At 47.4% G+C, this 21947-nt stretch overlaps 1 protein-coding gene across 1 annotated transcript; it reads right to left on the bottom strand.

Moving 5' to 3' along the window:
• Window positions 1–216: 216 nt before the first annotated feature.
• FOSL1 (FOS like 1, AP-1 transcription factor subunit) lies at window positions 217–21639 on the bottom strand. Its single transcript, XM_035098498.3, has 4 exons — window positions 21446–21639; window positions 12646–12894; window positions 4019–4126; window positions 217–2935 (listed from the first exon to the last, which is right to left on the bottom strand). Exons 1-4 carry the CDS (start codon window positions 21524–21526, stop codon window positions 2444–2446), a joined length of 930 nt encoding a protein of 309 aa, XP_034954389.2. The 5' UTR covers window positions 21527–21639; the 3' UTR covers window positions 217–2443.
• Between the last annotated feature and the right edge of the window lie 308 nt (window positions 21640–21947).

Here is a 21947-nt window from a genome sequence, read left to right as displayed (position 1 = left end):
AGGCAGTGTACCTGAATATCAGCTACTGGGGATCTTGCTTTCAGTTTCCTCTGGTGGCCTCTTAGAGGCATCTAGTTGTGGCAAACAGGATGCTGGACTGGATGGGCTTTTGGTCTCATCCTGATGTTCATTCTTCAGCCCCAAAGAAAGGAGATCCTCGGCCCACTCCTCGCTTGCAAATAATGCACATGTCGTGTGATTGATATACAGTATATATATATTTGTATTAATTTTTATTGGTCACTTTTTACGCCGAAGCATCTCAAAGCAACTTGCATAATAAAAACAGAAAAAAACCATGAAAACTAAATATAAAAAATAGCAAAATAGCAATAAGACAATGCCTAAAGTGCTCATCCAAGACAATCACACACACATATATATGAACAAATCCCACCACATTGAAAACAATGAGCACAAAAAGGGGCCGCAGACATAACTAGTTACTCTTCCAGTTAAGAATCAAATGCCTGCCTGGGTAAATAGAAATACTTTTGCTTGTGCTCCTGAGGACAGACAACTAGGGCGCCAGGCGTGCTTCCTCCAAGAGAGAGCATTCCACACGCAGGGAGCCACCACTGACAAGGCGCATTCCCATGTTGCCATCCTCCACGATGTGGAGTGTGCGAGTTGGTTCATGCAGGAAGTGGTCCTTGAGGCACTGGGGTCAAAACCAGCACGATGAAATCTATTGGTTCCCAGTGAAGTCATGCCACGATTTGTGATATATGCTCACACCATCTTGCCCCCGGGGTCAGCAATCCAGCTGCTGAATTCTGCACTAGCTGCAGTTCCCGAACAACCTTCAAGGGCAGCTCCATGTATACTGCATTGAGGTAATCTATCCTAGGAGGTTACCAGAGCATAGGCAACAGAAGTTGAGGGAAGACACTCTGCGCTACTGATACTACTTTTTAGCCTATGCCAAAACATTGGCCCTGTCATGCTTCCCCACCCCGTGTAGGCAAAGAAATTAGGGGCACAATTTCACTGAATTTCTCCAGGTAGAGGCGAGATCCTGTTTCTCGGGATTTGGGGTTCACCAGTCACACAACAGTACCAGAACTTCTATCTTGTTTGCCAACTGTGGGCACCCGGGTTACCATTTTACATCCCCCATAATGCTCCAGAACTAGCACTGTCCCAGGGCATTGTGGGAGAGAAATGGGGGGGGTGGCAGACAATATTTTGGGAGAAATCCTCAAAGTGACCTTTTCCAAGGAGGCAAGAAAAATAAACTCCAAGACGTTATTTTTAAAGTGTCTGAGGAATTTTGACTCCGCTCTCTATTTTTAACCTGCGACTCATGTGGACTAGCAACTTTGGTGTTTGTCTTCTAGGAAGCCCAAGCTTTTCAATTCTACAAAGCCATGGAGCAAACTTTCCTGTACCCAGGATAAACAGATCCAGATTCTCTGGATTCCACAGAGCCCATAAGGCTCCCTGTACTTTTCCTCAGAAAAATCCCTTCCACAAAAGGAGATTTTGATCAGCTGCCTGATAAATTCACAGAGGATTCCTCTCCTGCCCTCCCCACAGCACAGCAAGCACTCCTCCTGTTCATCTTTAGCAGGATAATTGTTCCGGACCAATGAAGTTGCTGCCTTCATTTTGCCACAGGCTTTGTTGACAAAGGATGCACCCTCTTAGAAGAGCAAGACAACACACCCAGATTAATTAAATGAGACGTTAAGACAAGGCAAAGCAGTGTGACGTGTGAGTTTATGATAAAAAATATCTGTCTTCAACCGGCTCCACCCCTGGGCGACATAACTGTATCCCACCTCATCCAGGAGATGGGAAATAATTTTGGGCACAGAGATCAGTCTTTGGTGGTTCACGGAAGATTAACATCAATGTTTCTATGCTTGGCTTTGAAGAAAGCAAATTCTACAATAGTTTGTGAAAAGAAAGTGGAAAGGTGCACAGTAAAAGGCTTGTTTATTCTAAAACCACTAGGAGATCAAGGGTAAGGGTTGTTGGTTTTTTTAAAAAGTGTTGTGAAAAGTCATAAAACAATTGGAGAGGGGGGGCCTTTGAGGCCATCGAGTTCTACCCCCCTGACCGAAGCAGGAAATCCCAAACTAGAGCCCACCCCACAAAGAGATGGCTGTCCTGCTTTGGCCACCAGCGAGGAGAAACAAGGAATGACTTGAGTTCTGGTAGGTGGGGGGGGGGGAGATGGTCTGGTCCCTCTTGAGGACCGGCAACTTGACTCCAAGCACTTGGGCACACGCAGCAGAACGAGAGGCCTGCGAGGTCTCCGGCCAGCAGAGGAGGCAAGGACCCTGAACGAGGTATGTATACAGATGTCCAGGAGAGCCGTTGGCAGCCAAAAACAAAAACCCCAACTCTGGGCAGAAGCTGCCTAGAAACCGCAGCGGTCTGGAGGTGACGCTCTCCGGACTGTCCTGCCCCAGAGCCAGAGGGTCCCTCCTGGTCCTCAGAGTGCCAGCAAGGTGGGGGAGTTGAGGGAATCGGAGGAATGGTCGCCGCTGCTGCTGCTGCGCCGGTGGGCAGAGGAGCAGGCCTCGTGCAGGAAGCCAGAGCTGGAGGGGCCATCGGGGTCCCCCGGTGTGGGGTAGGTGAAGACCAGGCTTGGGGTGAAGGGGGTGAGGGACGGCGTGGCCATCAGGGTTGGGGTGTGCAGAGCCTCGGGCTCCAGCAGGCCGCTGGGGGGCAAAGTGATGCTGGGGGGCACTGGAGCCGCTCGGCGAGGGGCGCTGGGGCCCGGCGGGGACTCCCGCTTGACCGGAAGCTGGGCGAGGGTCTCCGGCCGGCTTTGGCCCTCTTCCTCTTCTCCCGAGGACTCCTCAGGGACTTTGCAGGCCGGCCGATGAGCCTCCAGGACCAGCTCCAGCCGCTCCTTCTGCTTCTGCAGCTCCGCAATCTCCTTCTTCAGCCCAGATTGCTCAGCCTCCAACTGGTCCGTCTCCTGGGGAGGTTTAAGAAAATGCAGATTGGTTAACTTTTTCAAAGAGGTTGGAGAGAAACAGGCAAAAGGGAACTGTTGAGTACAATGACACGCCCTAGAAGAGTGTAGAAGACCCTCTTCACATTCCTTTCTAGGCAATTTCCGGGGGCCACAAGCCGGTGGTGGGTGGGGCCGGAAGCAAAAGAGCCACCGCAGCTGTGAACCGAGAGGCGTGGTCAGATACTTCAGGCAAGGAGAGTGCCAAGCAAAGCCTGGGAGGGGTGTGGCCTGTGGAGAAGATCAAGGGCCAGGTATTGGAGGCCCAGGGGGCCGCATATGGCTTCCACCACTTCACTAAGAGAGCTGTCTGTCTGCTTTTGTAGATTGTATTTCTCGGGGACTGGAAACTTTCCACTGAGTATTTAAAGAACTACGGTACTATAGGTACCCTGTTTCTCCTAAAATAGGACATACCCATAAAATAAGCCGTAGCAGGATTTCTAAGCATTTGCGCGATATAAGCCATACCCCGAAAGTAAGACATAGTGATAGGCGCAGTTCTGGAGGGCCCCAAGGAAGAGGCTAGGCTGGCCATGTAATTAAAAAAATAAGACATCCCCTGAAAATAAGCCGTGTGTGTGTTTTTAAAGGAAAAATAAATATAAGACGGAGAAACACGGTAGCTGAAAACGTGAGCAGGACTGGAAATACTGTATGAGCAACAGCACGTACAGTATTATTAAGACAAATAGGTCCAATGGAATGTATTGAACAGTACTGTATATGCAAAATAAGCAGTATTTAAGGGTAAATATGGAAACATGGAAGTGGAGGATGGGAAGTCAATGGATAAAGTAACTTACGGCTTATGTTAAAATTTGTAAAGATTTTTGTTTTCTTTGTGAAAAATCAGTAAATAAGATTATGTAAAAAAAAAAGATTGTATGCCTGTTGGCAGTGATTGTCTTGGTTTTGATTCTGTGCAAGCTGCTCTGGGAGCCTTTTTTTGGCTGAAGATTGGGGTGCAAACACTCTAAATAACTAAATAAAAGAGGCCACCTTCCCCTCCCAGAAGCACCAGGAGGAGCATGGAGAGTCACTTACAGCTTGCAAGGTGTCTGTTAATTCCTTCCGCCGATTCCGGCACTTGGCTGCTGCCAGCTTGTTCCTCTCCCTCCGCAGCCGCCGTCGCTCCTCCTCTTCGGGTGTCAGCTGCAGAAGACGGGCACATCAGAAGCTGCTTCACACCAAATCACAAATCCCGCTCCGTCCACCTAGCTCAGTTTTGTCTCCAGAGTTTCAGACAGGAGTCTCTCCTGGAGATGGTAAGGACTGAACCTTTTCCGTGGAAAGCAGGTGCTCTACCACTGAGCTATGGCCTTTCCCCCTTGAAATAAAGTTGCTAGTCCACATGGTCCTGAACGGAGTTGATTTAAACAGGAAGCTGCCTTATACCACGTCAGACCATTGGCCCATCTTGATTCTTGACTCATCATAGCTCAGTTGGTTAGAGCATGGTGCTGTTAATGCCAAGGTTGCAAGTTTGATCCCTGGATGGGAACAGCTGCATATTGGGTTGGACAAGATAAACTTGGGTCTCCAGCTGCTTTTGGACTACAACTCCCATCATCCCTAGCTAGCGGGATCAGTGGTCAGAGATGATGGGAATTGTAGTCCAAAAACAGCTGGAGAGCCAAGTTTGGGAGACCCTGGAGTAGATGATCCTCAGGATCCCTTCCAACTCTATAATTCCATGAGTCTATGACTGGAGGCAGCTCTCTCCAACTGGGAGTACCGTCTATATGTGCTTCATGGACAGCAGAGGGCGCAAGTGCCTACGGAAACGTAGCTGAGATGGTCCACTAACAGCACCTTGGTCTTAATCTCTAGGTTCTTATTCTGAAAATATGTGTCCTTTTCTTCCAGTACGGCTTCTGTGCCCTTTTGCAGCTAGGCAGAAAAACCAAACAGGCCCCCTTCCTGCTGCCACCTCTCAAGGCCATCAAAAAGAGGTAGCTGTCAAATCTATGGTATGCCTGTTGCACAGCTATGAAAGATCAAGGAGTCCTGTCAAGCAGGTCCAAAAGCAGGCCATGTTTATTTTACACTGGGTGGCTCAGCCGTTTTGGAGGCTGGACTCTGCTGGAAGCGCCCTCTTGCACTCTGTGCATGCCCAGGGGCCCTCTTGAGGCATCTACAGGCTGCGTAATAATGTTCATTCAGTGCTGGGTGCAGGTGCATTTCGAGGGTACTGTGCACATGACATAATCCCCACCCCTCACTACAGGCTGATCTGAAGCATGTTCTTTGGGAAACATTTTGCTCCATTTTGTGATTCTCGAGCAGTTGCTTCCCCTTTCACAGCCACAGAAAGCGGTTTTTTAGGTCTACTCCTATTAGGTTGGGCCCAGGGATGCTGCAAGGATGTGCCACCCACATGAGGGTTGCCATATGTCCAGAATTTCCCAGACCTAGCCGGGATTCGGCCATCGGAAACCGGGATTCGGCCACACGGAAAATTCTGTGTCCTGGCAGAAATCGCTGAAATGTCTGGGAAAATTCAGGCATATGCCAACTAATGTCAGAAGTCTAGATTTTGGCAGGTTTCCCTAAAAATAGCTCAAAAACTTCATATTTTTTTTATAGATTTTGCAAATAAAAGGTGAACTTTGGGCAAAACTAAAACTTTGGTTAGAGAGTGTGTTGCTGATAATATGGGTGCATATTCCATTGCAGGGGGTTGGACTAGATCAGGCATCCCCAAACTGCGGCCCTCCAGATGTTTTGGCCTACAACTCCCATGATCCCTAGCTAACAGGACCAGTGGTTGGGGAAGATGGGAATTGTAGTCCAAAACATCTGGAGGGCCGAAGTTTGGGGATGCCTGGACTAGATGTTCCATGGGGTCCCTTCCAACTCTAGGATTCGCCTTTTTATACATATATAAAGGTGAGGTTGGAACGGCCTGGGTACAGGTGCAGCAAGGTGTGGTGTCGTATGGGTGGGGAGGGGAGTGTGGGAAAATGCCAGGATCTGTCCAGGTCTTCTTAGGCCCCTATGCCTGGGCAGGACGTCTGGAACACCTTCAGCATACACCCGGGAATCATGGACTCATAACTGGGCTTTATGAGCACCAAATCAGCAGTGAACAGCAGAAGCATTTGTAGAGGGTTCAAAACATTCCTCATTTATTTCTATTAACTACTGCATATTTACAGATCTGGCTTTGTGAGTGTTACAGCCTCTCACTTAGCCATCTTATCTACAGAAGATATTAAACTGCACACAGCACACGGCAGAGAGCAGAGTCAGGACTGAAAAACAACAAAGTAACAATTCCTAACTGTTCCCTCCCAACAGCAGATATCACCAGATTTTCAGAATGGGAGGGGTGAAAATGCTCACAACCTCCCCCTTTTCATTCTGACCATTATGAAAATCTAGCACAAAAGCAATTTCTTTACATATATACCAAGTTGTTCCTTATTAACAGCTTTAGTCAAAGCATCAGCAGGTATTTCTTTCCCTGGCATATATGAGACTTTTACAACTCCTTTCTGAATGCATTCTCTGGCACGGTGCAATTTGATTAGCAAATGTTTTGTTCTTTGCTTGCACCCTTCTGAATGGATTAGTTCTATGCAGGCTTTGTTGTCCTGATAAACTTGAACTGGACAACAAATTTTTACTCTCATATCCTCACATAGTTGCAACAACCACTCTACATTCATGAGGGAAAAATTTAAAGCGTTGAGTTCTGCTTCACATGAACTCATGCTTATTGTTGCCTGTTTCTTACAAGACCAATCAAATAGGCACTGATTGTACAAATAACACACACCTGAGGTGCTCTTGCCATCAGTTGTATCACTACCAAAACTGGCATCGGCATAGATCTCAAGACCTCCAGATTTTTGGCTAGTAAGCTTCAACCTGTAATGCATAGTGCCTTTTAAATACCTAACTATGCGTTTCAGTGCCTTCCAGTCTTGCACTGTAGGTTGATTTACATATCTGCTGAGCAAATTTACGCTAACAGCAATGTCTGGTCTTGTGCACCTTGCTATAAAACTAAGTTTACCCAAAACACTTCTGAACAATGTAGTGTCAGGAAAAACATTAGCATTAGTATCATGTTGGTACCCTGTGACCATGGGGGTGTCTACAGAATTGGCATCTGTCAGATTTAATTTTTCAATCACATCATTGATCTTACGTGATTGATGCAGCAAAACATCACCTTGCTTATTTCTCTCTACTTCCAGTGAGAGATAATTGCTGACTTCCCCTAGGTCTTTCATATCAAAATGCTTTTGCAGTTTTGCAAGAGTGGTTTTGTAAATATTTGCATCCTTCCAGAAAAACAAAATATCATCCACAAAACAAATGCAGTACAATTTGTGCTGGTTAGATTCTTTAACAAAAACACAAGAATCAGCCTTTCCTTGCTGGAAACCTAAGGAAAACAGCACTTCTGTCAGCTTAGTGTGCCAGCATCGAGCACTTTGTTTTAGACCATACAGGGATTTTTTTAATTTACACACCATTCCCTTTTTTATCTGCACTCCGTCTGGCGGTGACATGTAAATACTCTCATTGAGAATTCCGTACAAAAACGCAGTATTTACGTCGTGATGAGATATGGTCATGCCCTCTTCTGCAGCAATTTTCATCAACAGCCTAACTGTCTCAAATTTGACTGTCGGTGAATATGTCTCATGATAGTCCTGATCAGGAACTTGAGAAAAACCACGTGCAACTAATCTGGCTTTATATCTGACCACTTTACCAGTCTGATCAGTCTTGGTTTTGTAAATCCACCTGCTGTCTACAAGTTTCATGCCTGGTTCTACTGGAACCAATTCCCACGTGTCATTTTGCTTTAGGGAATTCAATTCAGCTTTCATGGCATTAAGCCAAGGTTCGGCATCTTTTTCAGGTAAATTTTGAACCTCTTTGTAGTTAGTTGGTTCAAAAACTGAGTTTGGATTGCTAGTGGCAGCCATATCTGAAATAGCAGCTTTAGCAAATTCTTTAGAAAATCGTTTAGGTGCTTGTCCCTTGGTAGTTCTCTCAGATCTACGCAATACTCTGGGATCCTCTGGGTCTGGTTCCTCCTCCTTGGGAGAATGGTGACCTGTATCTGGCAAAGATTCTACCTCTAGATCAGTGTCAGACCCATCTGATTTCTTAAAAGAGGTCTTTTCATTCTGATCATCTGTATCAGTGTCAGAATCTGTGCTACCATCAGCATCAGTTACAGGGTTTGCCTCTTTGTTAATTGGTTTCACCACCTCATCATCTGAAATGGGATGACATTGAAAAATGCCAACTTTGTCCCATTTTGGATTACAATCCATGCTTCTGGTCAGCCTAATTGTGTTTGTGTCTGTCATCAGCACACGATAGGAACCTTTTTCATAACCTAGAAAAATGCCATGTTGACCAGATTTGCTCAGTTTGTCACCTTGCAGAGTGTGCACCCAAACTTCAGAACCGAAAATTTTTAAATGTTTTACAAACGGTTTCCTTTTGAACAGCATTTCGTATGGGGTGCAATCAATGGCTGATTGATATCTGCGGTTGTAAATATAGGTGAAACACGATAGAGCTTCAGCCCAGAAGGGGTTGGGTAGGCCTGAATCATGCAACAGAGTTTTAATTCCTTGTTGCAAGGTCTGGTTTACTCTTTCACATAAACCATTCTGCCATGGAGATCTGGGCGTGGCAGTCATGTGCTCTATGCCCTGTTCAGCAGTAAAGTTTTCAAACTGTTCTGAACAAAATTCTCCACCCCTGTCAGTAAAAAGACAACGTACATGCTCATCGTGAACATTCCTGAGCCATGCACAAAATTTTTGAAACTTAGAGAAGGCTTCAGACTTCTTTTGTAACATATAGACCCAAACATATCTAGAATAGGCATCTATCAGAACCAAAAAATAACATGAGTTTCCTCTAGAGAGTGCTAGAGGTCCAACCAAGTCTGCATGCACAATCTCATAAGGTTTCTTAACCTCCCTCCCAGATTTTGTACCTTTGGGAGCTTGCTTAATTTTGTTCTCTGCACATGAGACACATTTCATATGATAAGGACACTTTTGAACTTTCATGCCCTCAACCATATTTTGCATTTTACCTACTGCCTGGAAATGCAAATGACCAAACAAACGATGATAATCATGAATACAATGGTTATGCAATTTCTCATTCTTATCTACTGATATATTACAGCATGCCTTTTCAGTTTCTTTAGTTGCTCCAGCAGCTGTACCTGTAACAAAAGGCAATACATATAAACCATCAACACACTTAGCATAAAGAATGAGTTTGTTATCTCGAAGAATTTCACACCGAGAGTTTGCAAACACCACTTTAAATCCTTGAGCGTCTAGCTGAGAAACACTCAAGAGATTATCCTGCAAATGAGGAGCATACATAACATTTTTAACTGTTGCATTAAGGCTCTGCAAAGAAACCGTTCCCTGAGCCAAACTTTTAATAGTCGTTCCATCCGCTTGATGAATTGCTCCTCCCTGTTTCTCAAGATGAAGAAAGAGATTTTTATCATTGGCCACGTGCCTTGTGGCTCCTGAGTCGACAACAAAAACAGAACGTGTGAGTTGATTAGAACTGCGTGAAATCAAAGCCTTTGATGCAGCTGGCCCTTGGGGTTTTCGGCCTCCTCCCCCTTTGCCTTTGAAGTTGCCCTTCTTCTTTGAAGAGTTTTTACACTGATTTTTAAAATGGCCGACCTCTCCGCAAGAAAAACAGCGGCGCATTTTAAGAGCTTTTGCAACACTTTCACTTTCCCCTGTTGAAGGCTTGTAAGCATTTCCAACAGCCTTGTCCCTGCTTTCTCTAGCAGTCTGTCTGCGATCCCACTCATTCAAGAGCACGCTAGACACATAATCTTCTGTTAGACGGTCATTGGGCAAAGACGACAATTGAGCAGCTACAGCATCATAAGATTCATCCAAACTGTTTATGATAAGCATTGCAAAAACAGCTTCTGAAATATTTAAGTCTCGCTGGACAAGATCTTGTCTGAGACGTTTTAATTGGGCTAGATGGCTGGGCAAATCACCATCTTTCTGTAATTCCAGCCTACACAGCTTTTTAAAGAAAAGCACACTGGATCCTGCATTTTGTCTTAGATGCATATCTCGAAGTTTATTCCAAACAGCCCGTGCAGTCTGCTGGTTCTCCAAATTGACCAACAACTGGTCCTGGACACTCAGAATAATTGTCCCCCTGGCTCTCATGTCTGCCTCATGCCACGCTGGCCATCCATCATCATCCTCATTAGGGGGGTCATCTTCTATAATATGGTAAAGCTTTTCCCTTTGTAAAAGTGCTTTCATTTTGACCTGCCACGTAGGATAGGTCTCTGGTGTAAGGAGAGGAAAAGATAGAGACATCTGGCCAGAATGTGCAGAAGCCATGCCTGTGTTTAGTTAACAGCAAGACACTTCCCTTCATGCACCCCAAATACTCTTGACTCTCTCAGCAACTTCTCTCCCCACTCAGCACAATTAACAGGCAAACTGGAAAAGCGTCTCTGCTGTCTTCTTGGCAGCCAGCAACATACCTTTTCTGTAAATCAAACAGCAGCTTGAAAAACAGCTTCAGCTCACAGCTCAACTCTGATGTGCAGCATCAGATGGAAATGGATCAGAAACATCCAATTATCCAACCATCAATAGCCATCTGCAACCATCAGCCTGCTACCAGCAACCATCCGCCTGCTACCATATGTGGGAAAATGCCAGGATCTGTCCAGGTCTTCTTAGGCCCCTATGCCTGGGCAGGACGTCTGGAACACCTTCAGCATACACCCGGGAATCATGGACTCATAACTGGGCTTTATGAGCACCAAATCAGCAGTGAACAGCAGAAGCATTTGTAGAGGGTTCAAAACATTCCTCATTTATTTCTATTAACTACTGCATATTTACAGATCTGGCTTTGTGAGTGTTACAGCCTCTCACTTAGCCATCTTATCTACAGAAGATATTAAACTGCACACAGCACACGGCAGAGAGCAGAGTCAGGACTGAAAAACAACAAAGTAACAATTCCTAACTGTTCCCTCCCAACAGCAGATATCACCAGATTTTCAGAATGGGAGGGGTGAAAATGCTCACAGGGAGCACAGAACATGATACAAGCCTGCTTCCTTTGAAACACCCACTTGCATGGGCAGACGGCACGGATAGAAATTCCCATGTTAAGCAATATGATAACACAAAGGGATGTACCGTTGCAAAGCATGATGCACAAAGCACTCTGGGAAGAGAACCAGCCCTGCCCATTTCAAAGTCTTTGTGCGTACATAGCTTTGCATATCCTCAGCGTGTTCATAAACTCAGCAGGCCTGCACTCTGGACATGCCCAAAGGCACTCTTGTCAGGGTTGGATTAACCATTATGCAAAATAAGCATGTGCTTAGGGCATCAAGGGAAGTGGGGAAATTTTCATTGTCGGATTTTTAACATTAATGGTCACAAATTGATCAGCTGAGCTTATTTTCTCAGTTGAAGTTTATTTTTAAAAATCCCAGCAGAACAACTATGCAACAAGGCAGGCTGCAGGGCCGTCTTAAGTATATCTGGTGCCCAGGCGCGATGGATCCCTCCGGTGCCCCCGCCCCGCCCCGTTTCCCAGCGCAGCGCCTGGCGGCCTGGCGCCCTGCTCCACCCAGCCTGGCCGTAGGGCCAGCCCTGGCATGCTGGATGGCTTACCTCTCTACCAAGTATAGAAGCAGATGTACTACGTAATATTCATTCTGAGGATCAGGGCTGTCTTAAGCATATGTGCCCCCGGGGTGCAAAGATCCGCCCAGCGCCCCCAAATTTAGTTTAGCCCCCAAATTAGCACCACCACACTTAAACTCATAAGTATTGTTTAGGCACTGACTTAGGAGAAACACCAGTCGTGTCAAAGGTGTCTTTGACCCCGCTGCCGCATAGCAGCTCAATACAATACGTAACATAATATTTTGATGTAAGGGTTAATTTCGTGTGCACGGCACTGTTGTGAATGACAAGCGCCACTGCTGGTGCGGCGCATCTTTGGTAAATGAGCACACAAAGTCAAAAGTCCTTTAGTGAAACAGTAGGTATACATTTCGGTAATACCTAGGTATATATGAATTTTGTTTTTCTAGCTTGATCAAAATTATTTATTATTTCATAACAGGTAGATACGGTAGTTAAGAGCTTAGGCGGCTTCAGCGGCGGAAGCCTGGTGCCCCCCGGAATTTGGCGTCCAGGTGCCCCGCACCCCTTGCACCCCCGGGTAAGGGCGGCCCTGCTGAGGACCTGATCAAAGTCGATGCCATTAGAAAAGCCAGAACATTTTTTTTTCAAATATAAAGTGGAAGTATACAAAACCAAAGATTCTTCTCCATCTTACTGTAGATTTGTTTGTTTTTTTGAAAAATAGAATTTCATTTTACAATTTATTATTTGCTTATATTTTGACATATATGGGGGCACCCAAATCTTTTAAGTGCTCCGGGCCTCTTAATCCTGCCTCTTGTACATTCTTTGCATGTTCCAGTGTTTAGCAAGCCTGCCCTCGAAGTCTCTTCCCTCCTTTTTAACCTGCTCTATCCAGGAGGCCGCAGCAGATCTTTGCCCCACTGAAATGCATTAGGTTTCCAGGAACCTTCTGCAGTCCCACTGGGTCCTCCACATTCCCTCCCTGCCCTGCCCCCAAATACTCACATGCTCTGAATGACGCCTCCGCGGTGTCAGGATTGGCCCGGCAGTGCGGATCACACCCGGCCGAATGCCAGGAGCATAATGCGGGCAACGGTAGGGTCGTGGGTAAGGGGGAAACCCTGGTGAGGCGCCCATGATGGTTGGCTGAACCATCCACTGTAGGTCTTGGCTGGTGGTGATGGTGTTGAGGTTGGGGACAAAGCCACTGGCGGCACTGCTGCTGCCGGCCCCGGGATCAGACGGGTACTTCTGCTGGAGAGGAAGAAGACAAAGACGGTCACAAACAGAGCTTGGGTATCTCTGTGGAGAGATCTGCCGGAGCTCACCAACAAGCGCACAAACTTCTGAGGAAGAAAAGGCTCCTTTCGCAGCCTGGGTGGAATCTAGACAACAACAACAACAACAACAACAACAACAACAACAACAACAACAACAACAACAACAACATATTATTATTATTATTATTATTATTATTATTATTATTTATACCCCGCCTATCTGGCTGGGTTTCCCCAGCCACTCTAGGCGGCTTCCAACCGAGTATTAAAAACAGTACAGCATCAAACATCAAAAACTTCCCTAAACAGGGCCGCCTTCAGCTGTCTTCTGAAAGTAGAATAGTTACTTATTGCCTTAACATCTGCTGGGAGGGCATTCCACAGGGCAGGTGCCACTACCGAGAAGGCCCTCTGTCTGGTTCCCTGTAACCTCACTTCTCGCAATGAGGGAACCGCCAGAAGGCCCTCGGTGCTGGATCTTAGGGTCCGGGCAGAACGATGGGGGTGGAGACGCTCCTTCAGGTATACAGGACCGCTGAGGAAATGCTTTTTTTAAAAAAAACTCATCAAACCTAATTCCGGCCCTGGTGACGTCACAATGTCACAACATCACAACAACGTCCCATGTGTGCACATTGCATCTCCCTCCCTAAACCAGGTAGAAGCTTCCTGGGCTTTGGGAAGGAAGCGCCTTGTCCCCCCAGTCTGCTGACCCGCATGCCACCGACGACCCAACTCTAGAATTCTATTATTCGGTGCCAAGGGCTTCTTCTGAAAAGAGAACTAGCCTCTCTTCATCATAGCAATGGAAAGGTGAATGGCTTCCTTCCTTCAATTTCCACCCCACCAACGGAGCCCAGTGGGGCAAACAACAACAATAAAAACAGTACAGTCAAATTTAAAACATGAAATACGATTCCCAGCAACTTGCTTGCTACCTTCCAACAGCAAGAGGCAGAGCATAGCCACTGGGAGCCATCGACAGCCCTATACAGATACCCTCATAGAAAATAAATTCAAGTTTGCCAGAACCTCCCAGCCATCAAATGGCCTCTTAAATCTGGAAGCCCTTCTCACATCTCACACAGGCTGTAGATTTCAGGACAGCACTGAGAGCGGCAGACTTGACCTGCAGGGCCCAATCCACCGGTAACCTTCTCCTGCACAGGATAGCTCGATCGGTAGAGCACAAGACTCTTAACCTCAGGGTCGTGGGCAGAAGATTCCTGCACTGCAAGCGGTTGGAGTAGAGGACCCTTGCGGTCCCTTCCAGCTCAACGATTCTATGATTCTAGGTCCCTGAAGAGTTGCACAATAACGGGATATTCGTTTCCACAAACCTCGTGCAGGATAATTTCCTGGCAGGCGGAGCCCTCGCCTGCCCAAGATACTTAAGGAAGAGAGAATATGAAAAGAGACCTGCTGGATCCGGCCAACTGCCCAACGAATCCAGCATCCTGCCCTCTCAGTGGTCAAATAGATCCCTGGGAGAGGTCACCAAGCAGGGCCAGAACGCAATGCAACTTTCCCAGCTTGCAATGCCCAGCAGAGAGAGGCAGAGAAAGCACAGCCATAGCAGCTAGCAGCCATTATTAACCTTTATTCCCCATGATATTTGTCTAGCCATCTTTGAATCATAGAATCATAGAGTTGGAAGAGACCACAAGGACCATCCAGTCCAACCCCCTGCCAAGCAGGAAACACCATCAAAGCATTCTTGACATATGCCTGTCAAGCCTCTGCTTAAAGACCTCCAAAGAAGGAGACTCCACCACACTCCTTGGTAGCAAATTCCACTGCCGAACAGCTCTTACTGTCAGGAAGTTCTTCCTAATGTTTAGGTGGAATTTTCTTTCTTGAAGTTTGAATCCATTGCTCCGTGTCCGCTTCTCTGGAGCAGCAGAAAACAACCTTTCTCCCTCCTCCATATGACATCCTTTCATATATTTGAACATGGCTTTCATATCACCCCTTAACCTTCTCTTCTCCAGGCTAAACATACCCAGCTCCCTAAGCCATTCCTCATAAGGCATCGTTTCCAGGCCTTTGACCATTTTGGTTGCCCTCTTCTGGACACGTTCCAGCTTGTCAGTATCCTTCTTGAACTGTGGTGCCCAGAACTGGACACAGTACTCCAGGTGAGGTCTGACCAGAGCAGAATACAGTGGTACTATTACTTCCCTTGATCTAGATGCTACACTCCTATTGATGCAGCCCAGAATTGCATTGGCTTTTTTAGCTGCTGCATCACACTGATAAGTCATCCAAGCCATCGCTCAATCGCTCAATCTTGCAGGAACAAGCTGCTTTTTTTATTTCCCACCTCTGGTGCCGAACTGCCTTGGGACAACAATCTGCCTTTCCCCTCATATCCCAGCTGTGTGTGAGGCTGCATGATGGCCCTCTGCACATGCTCAGGAACACTGGTCTCCTCACATAGACAAAGGAAGGGCTGCAGCAGAGCTCAGTTCCCAGTCTATTTCCCCTACACAGTGGAGCCGTTAAGCCCCAGGGCAGAGAGGAGACAGCTGCCTCTCTACCCCCCGGAATTACGCACCCAGTGCCCTTTTCACACACCCCTTGACCTACTTCCCCAGTAGCCTCTGCCTTTCCCTGAGGCATGTTGGTACACCTCTGGGGAGGCCCGCCCTGGCCTTCTGCGTGGGGCAGCTGGCGTCATCTCAGCCGACTCGCTGGGAGCGGCCTCAAAACCTACACACACTCATTGCCTGCTGTTTCTCTGACACATCTTCCTACCCAGGTGAGGGTGGAGGACACCTGGCCAGGGTCACCTGTCTTGAGACAAGACTGTTGCACAGGCCCAGGCACCCTGCTAGGAAGCAGGAGTCCTGGGATCTTGGCCAAGATCGGGGGTGGGGGGAAGGGTTAGAGCAACCTGAAATAGCTTACTCCCCAGTTTTTTGGAGGGGGGAGTCACGATCAGAAAACTTAGTTTTATTACACTTGTTATTTGCTTTGATTATTTCAAAAAATTCGTACAATATTTTTTTCTTTCTTTACAAGAAAGAAGATTCCACCTAAACATTAGGAAGAACTTCCTGACGGTAAGAGCTGTTCGACAGTGGAATTGGCTGCCAAGGAGTGTGGTGGAGTCTCCTTCTTTGGACGTCTTTAAGCAGAGGTTTGACAGCCATCTGTCAGGAATGCTTTGATGGTGTTTCCTGCTTGGCAAAGGGTTGGACTGGATGGGCCTTGTGGCCTCTTCCAACTCTATGATTCTATTATTCTACACCACTTAACTTGGGGGAGGGGGGAGGACACATTACTGGCAAAATTGCACCCTTCCACCAAGAACCAATTATACCAAGATCCTATTATACCAATAGCTCAGTTGGCTAGAGCGTGGTGCCAAGGTTGCAGGTTCGATCCCCGTATGGGACAGTTGCATTGCAGGGGTTGGATTAGATGTTCCTCAGGGTCCCTTCCAACTCTACAATTCTAATTGTAAGAGGATGAGAACGGCAGATTTTATTCGTTCCATTTTCTGTCTAGTTAACCAGTGAGCTTCAAGACTGAGTGGGGGCTGCTGCTGCCAACTGCATCTTCCATGTCTTAGTCTAACACGCTAACCACTAACTACACTGTCTGCAATTTCAACACAAGGCCACCACTCTCCCTTGCAGGATAAGTTGGGTCTCTCGGGTAATACACCCTGCTCCTCAAGGGGAGTGATGTGCAGTGGTTAGAACAACACAAGGCATGAGTTCAACATATAAAAAACACATTTATATCCCACCTTTCCTGTAAGGAGTTCAAGGTGGAGCACATTATTCTCCTCCTCTCCACCTTTATCCTTAAAAACAACCCTGTGGTCATGTCGGGATTCGAAGCCTGGTCTCCCAAGTCCTGGCCCAACACTCTGACCATGGCACATTACACTGGTAGAGGCTCAGGCAGAAAAACCTGGATGCTGCAGGGCCAGGAATGGGGGAGGGGGGTGGATGCCAGCCTCTGGATGCTGTTGGACTCCAGCACCCATCAGCCTCAGCCAGCATGGCCAGCAGTGAGTGATGATGGGAGTTGGAGTCCTGCTACATCCAGAGGTTCCCCAGTCACTGCTGCAGAGAGACACCTCTCCCTCTCTCATCATACTAAACGTGCAGTGGGCTGCATCCAACTGAGTCCTACTCAGAGTAGGCCCCGTTGACATCAATGCACCCAACGGGTCAACTTTCCAATGGGTCAACTCTGTGTAGGATTCACTTTGGATACAACCCACAACCCAACTGCCGCGAGACATGCTGATGCCGTTCTGCTGATTCACAGAAGGTAGGGTCTATCACAGGCACCCCCCAAACTCGGCCCTCCAGATGTTTTGGGACTACAACTCCCATGATCCCTAGCTAACAAGACCAGTGGTCAGCGATGATGGGAGTTGTAGTCCCAAAACACCTGGAGGGCTGAGTTTGGGGGTGCCTGGCGTATCACGATCTCTGAGGCAAACCTCCATGTCCACAGAAAGTCTACCTCAGCCTGGGTGCCAGATGTGGAGGGCAAGTCATGCCTTGGCAACAGGGCTTCCAGCTGGCAACATGTTGAACGTGGACTGGATAGACCCTGGGGTCTGACCCACTTTTCAGAAGGGTTCAGTTGCCAGACAGATGAAACAGCAGTGACTCTCCTCTGGAAAACATCATTCCCACCATACACGTCTGACACAAAGGGGAAAGAGTTTACATTCCCCTCTCTGACACCCCCTTTTGTTGGTTGTTTTTTATAAAGAGAACATTACCCTGGCAGATTTTAAAGACAGTGTCATGGAGAGACAGAAGATGGAGACAGAAGCCCCCCACCCCGGGGGTGCTGGAACAAATAGTATCACCAGGACCTAGGAAATCCGAGGTCTCTCATCCCAGCTGCTCACACCAGCAGCCTACCTCGCAGGGCTGTTGTGAGGATTTAGGAGAGAGCGTCTATTACGTGGGTCTTTGAAGAAGATGTGACATGTGCTACTTAATTTAACTCTCCCTGCTGGGTTTAGAGAGCACATCGCATAGGGGGGTCAGGGGTGGGGAATTGGGTGCCCTCGACCCCCAAGTCCCATCATCCCTGACCATTGTCCAGATTGGCTAGGGATGCTAAGAGATGGAGTCCAACAGTTCTTCCATTCCTCCCATATGTGCATCATCCGCCAGCCTTGCAAGGTAGGACGAGAGCTGGCAGATTTTCAAATTTCTCTTTTATTACGTTGAGCAGGTTCCCAGGGGCATTTCGCAAGAGGAGAGGAAGGCGGATTGGGGAAGAACAGAACTCCCAGCTGCTGCCTTTGAAACGGGATCCGATGAAGGACTGGGAGAGGGGAAGGGCGCCCCACCCTCGCTGTCTGTCGAGCGGGTGACTCGCTCTGACGACTGTTCTGATGACTCACCTTGTTATGACACAGCACAAGATGACACAGCAGAAAAAAAGGAGAGCGCGGCTCCTCCCGTCCTGTCCCACGGAAACGACCCAGGTGTGGGGTTTTTTTTTTGCGGGGAGGGGGGCAGACAGAAGTCGCCACCGAGCAAGGACCGCCCCCCTATTTAAATACACGAACATGAATGTCCTCCTCTGCTAGAATATTGATGTAGGAACAGAGGAAGCTGCTTATAGCCGGTCAGATCCAATGGTCCATCTAGCTCAGTATTGTCTGCACTGACTGGCAGCAGCTCTACAGGGGTTTCCGGGGAGGGGAATTCCCAGCCCCACCTGGAGATGCCAGAGATTGAGATCTCCCATTGAGCTGTGGCCCTTCCCCAAATAAGATTCTTGTTGTGAAGGGGTACCTCAGTCAGTAGAGCATGAGACTCTTAATCTCAGGGTCGTGGGTTCGAGTTGCACTCTGGGCAAAAGATTCCTGCATTGCCGGGGTTGGACTAGATGACCCTTGGGGTCCCTTCCAACTCTACAGTCCTATGAAAGGAGGAACAGCACCTCAGTGACTTTGACTGCATTAGATGGGAGGTTTCATTCCCAGCCTTTCCTGAAGGTCCCACCAGGGATTAAACTGGGGACCCCCCCAAGCTACGACTCTTCCCCCTTATTTCTCAATACTAAAATCTCTCTTTATTTATTTTTTCTCCAGTAGAGTGTTTCTGATCTAAACTGTATGTTAAAAATGATAATATACCAACATTCTTTGTCCTAGAATCCCTGTACAAGGCAGAAAATTCTCTCCCAATCCCCAGAGTGGCAGTTTCATGTTCCTGGTTGAAGCCATGATCTCCCTTCCTGCTTACTCATTGATGAGTTGCAGGAACTCAGGTTATTCCTGAGCAATTTCTGAAAGCACCATCGACTTAAGGAACTCCTTGCCACAATGAAGGATGGAAGACACCAACAGATTTGGGGGGGGGGGTAATACTGCAGGCTGCCCATCCTTGAGATCCAAGGCTTTCTTCCACCAATCCATCACACTTTGCCTTCCACCAGACCCTCCTCTGCCTGCTGAAGAGTCCCACGAGGTTTAGAAGCTGGCACATATACTTTCTTGCCAACAGTAGCTAACTAGTTGAGTCATCAATTTATCTTATTTCCTGGGTGAAAGGCCCCCAGGATTATCAATGCCAACACATAATGATGCCTCAGACTCTCTTTTATTCAACAATCTAGCCACATCTCTGTGGATTTAGTCACCAAACACCACACGCACAGCAATCCACGAAAATCCACCCAGCCTGTCTCTTCTTATAGGCTTAGCTCTTTCCCTCAACCCCAGATCCCCATTTGCAACCAGAAGAAAGGACAGATGAGACATTAGGCTTGTTCACACATTACACTGACCTAGGCTCAATAAAGGTACAAGTGTTTTGCATGAGAAAGAGTACAGTTTGTTGAGTGGTAACAGCACACCTATTGTGTACTCTCAATGTGAGTAACCAAATGAATGTAAAGGTAAAGGGACCCCTGACCATAAGGTCCAGTCGGGACCGACTGCGGTTGCGGCGGTCATCTCGCGTTATTGGCCGAGGGAGCCGGCGTACAGCTTCCAGGTCATGTGGCCAGCATGACAAAGCCGCTTCTGGCGAACCAGCGCTGCACACGGAAACAGCGGTTACCTTCCCGCTGGAGTGGTACCTATTTATCTACTTGCACTTTGATGTGCTTTCAAACTGCTAGGTTGGCAGGAGCAGGGACCGAGGAACAGGAGCTCACCCCGTCACAGGGATTCGAACCACAAACCATCTGATCGGCAAGCCCTAGGTTCAGTGGTTTAACCCATAGCACCACCCGCATACAGTAGAGCTATTTGTGTGCACAGATTGTACAGCTCATTGACTGCAACATGCGAACATCCCATAATGATTCCCAGATCCTCCTTCGTGTTCCCTGTAGAGTTACCTCCCCATTTCACCGTATGGTGGAATCTTGGGTTCTATTATATTTTTTGTATCGAACAAGATTTATATATCAATCCTAAAGAAACTCTAAAATTACACGTTAAAATTATGGATAAAAACCAGATATTGTTATTCTGGTTCCCCTCGCCCCCCCCCAAAATAAAATATTTATTTTTATCTAATAGGATTTCAATGCTGCGTAATCATAAGAAATGATGAAAACGCACCCAAAATTTACATGGTTAAACCTCTGCTGTGTGCCCGCGGGCCAGGTGCTGTACACATATGCTCCCTGTGTATGGTTCAATACTAAACTCCTGCTATCTCTTTCCCTGCAGCTTCCCTCTTGCAAAACCACCAGTTGTCAAAGCCACTCCAAGAACCCCCCCTCTCTGTAATCTCTTTTCAGAGCTGACACTAGCCAAACCCACATTTGAGAGAAAAATCAGATGCAAGGCGCTTTTACCCACTAACGTTCTATGGAAGCCGGGCGTGAGTTATCCCCTAGCGGCCAAAACCGGCACTGCTCCAATAGCCAAAGCGAGCAAAGCGACTTCTTAAACCCGGATTTGCTCCCGCTCCTTGTTTAGTTTGACCTCCCTTGCCCGTGCCTCTGAGCTCATTGAGAGTATTCTTTTTTCTATAGCTGGAAAATCATGCTGCAGTCTAATAAAACGTGTTTATAATTTTAGGAGATAACTATGTTAAATAACCTAGAAAACACGCACAATAAAGTATCGAATGGAAATAAACCCGGCATAGAGGCCACAAAAAAAGGGACACAAAATTCCCACAACGCCACCGTTTCATTTTAAGCGCGTGGACAGGCAATACAATACCACAAATCCTTCTGTCTCCTACACCACCCATTTGACAAAAGCAATCCCTCTCCACCCCCGATTAGGGGGAAAGGCGCTTGAGATCAGAGGCAGACTAGGGCTCCCCAGACACAGAGAAACCGGAGCACTTATTCAGAAATTTCAAACCGGGGGGGGGACGACGGGGGGACGACGACTATGATATTTTATTCAATTTGGCACCCCTGGCTCCTGAGGCTTCTGTCCTTGGGCCAATCATCAATTTCAACCCTCTGCCCTGGAAGACGCGTGGGGAGGGATCATTTGCCGGGCAATGGCACACTAAAGAGTGTCCAGAGTTAGGAGAGAGCAAGGAGAAAAACCTTACCTGCTGCGTCCCTGGGCGCAGAGTGGAGGGCCGATGACTCCCGGGAGCAGGTGCCCTTCCCTCTCCGTAACCCTTGTACATCTCTACCCAGCCTTAGCCCAGCGAACTGTCCCACACGCTGAAAAGAGCGCTTTCCATTTGCCTGATTTTTATGAATGGGAGCTCCCAGCCCACGCTATTCTCTAAGGAGGGGGGGATGAGACATCGTCAAGCTGCCACTCGGCGTATTCGGGTAGGAAATCCCTCCCCTGAAACCTCATTTCGACAGTGAACCCGATGAACTGTAGAGATGACACCCCCTGAGGGCAAGAAAGACCTCTTAAAATATAATCTAAAGTTTCAGTGGACTGCAGCCTCCCCTATCTAAAGCCGCACTTGGTTCATTCCAAGGAGTGAGTCAGACAGCGGTGACGTAGATGCCCTTAAATGGCCTGATTTCTTCCTGTTTGGCGTTCCTCGAAAAGGATTCCCTTTGCCCAAGCTTTCACGTGTGTGGTAGAAA

This window comes from Zootoca vivipara, chromosome 16 (assembly GCF_965207765.1).
Source record: "Zootoca vivipara chromosome 16, rZooViv2.hap1.1, whole genome shotgun sequence".
Lineage (NCBI taxonomy): Eukaryota > Metazoa > Chordata > Lepidosauria > Squamata > Lacertidae > Zootoca > Zootoca vivipara.
This window is presented reverse-complemented; position numbering and strand designations above follow the sequence as displayed.

Coding starts and splice junctions, on each gene's coding strand:
- FOSL1 (XM_035098498.3), bottom strand. CDS start 21,526: ATGTACAAGGGTTACGGAGAGGGAAGGGCACCTGCTCCCGGGAGTCAT. Junction 12,895..21,445: donor TGCGCCCAGGGACGCAGCAG/GTAAGGTTTTTC, acceptor CTTCCTCTCCAG/CAGAAGTACCCGTCTGATCC. Junction 2,936..4,018: donor TAACAGACACCTTGCAAGCT/GTAAGTGACTCT, acceptor AAACCTCCCCAG/GAGACGGACCAGTTGGAGGC.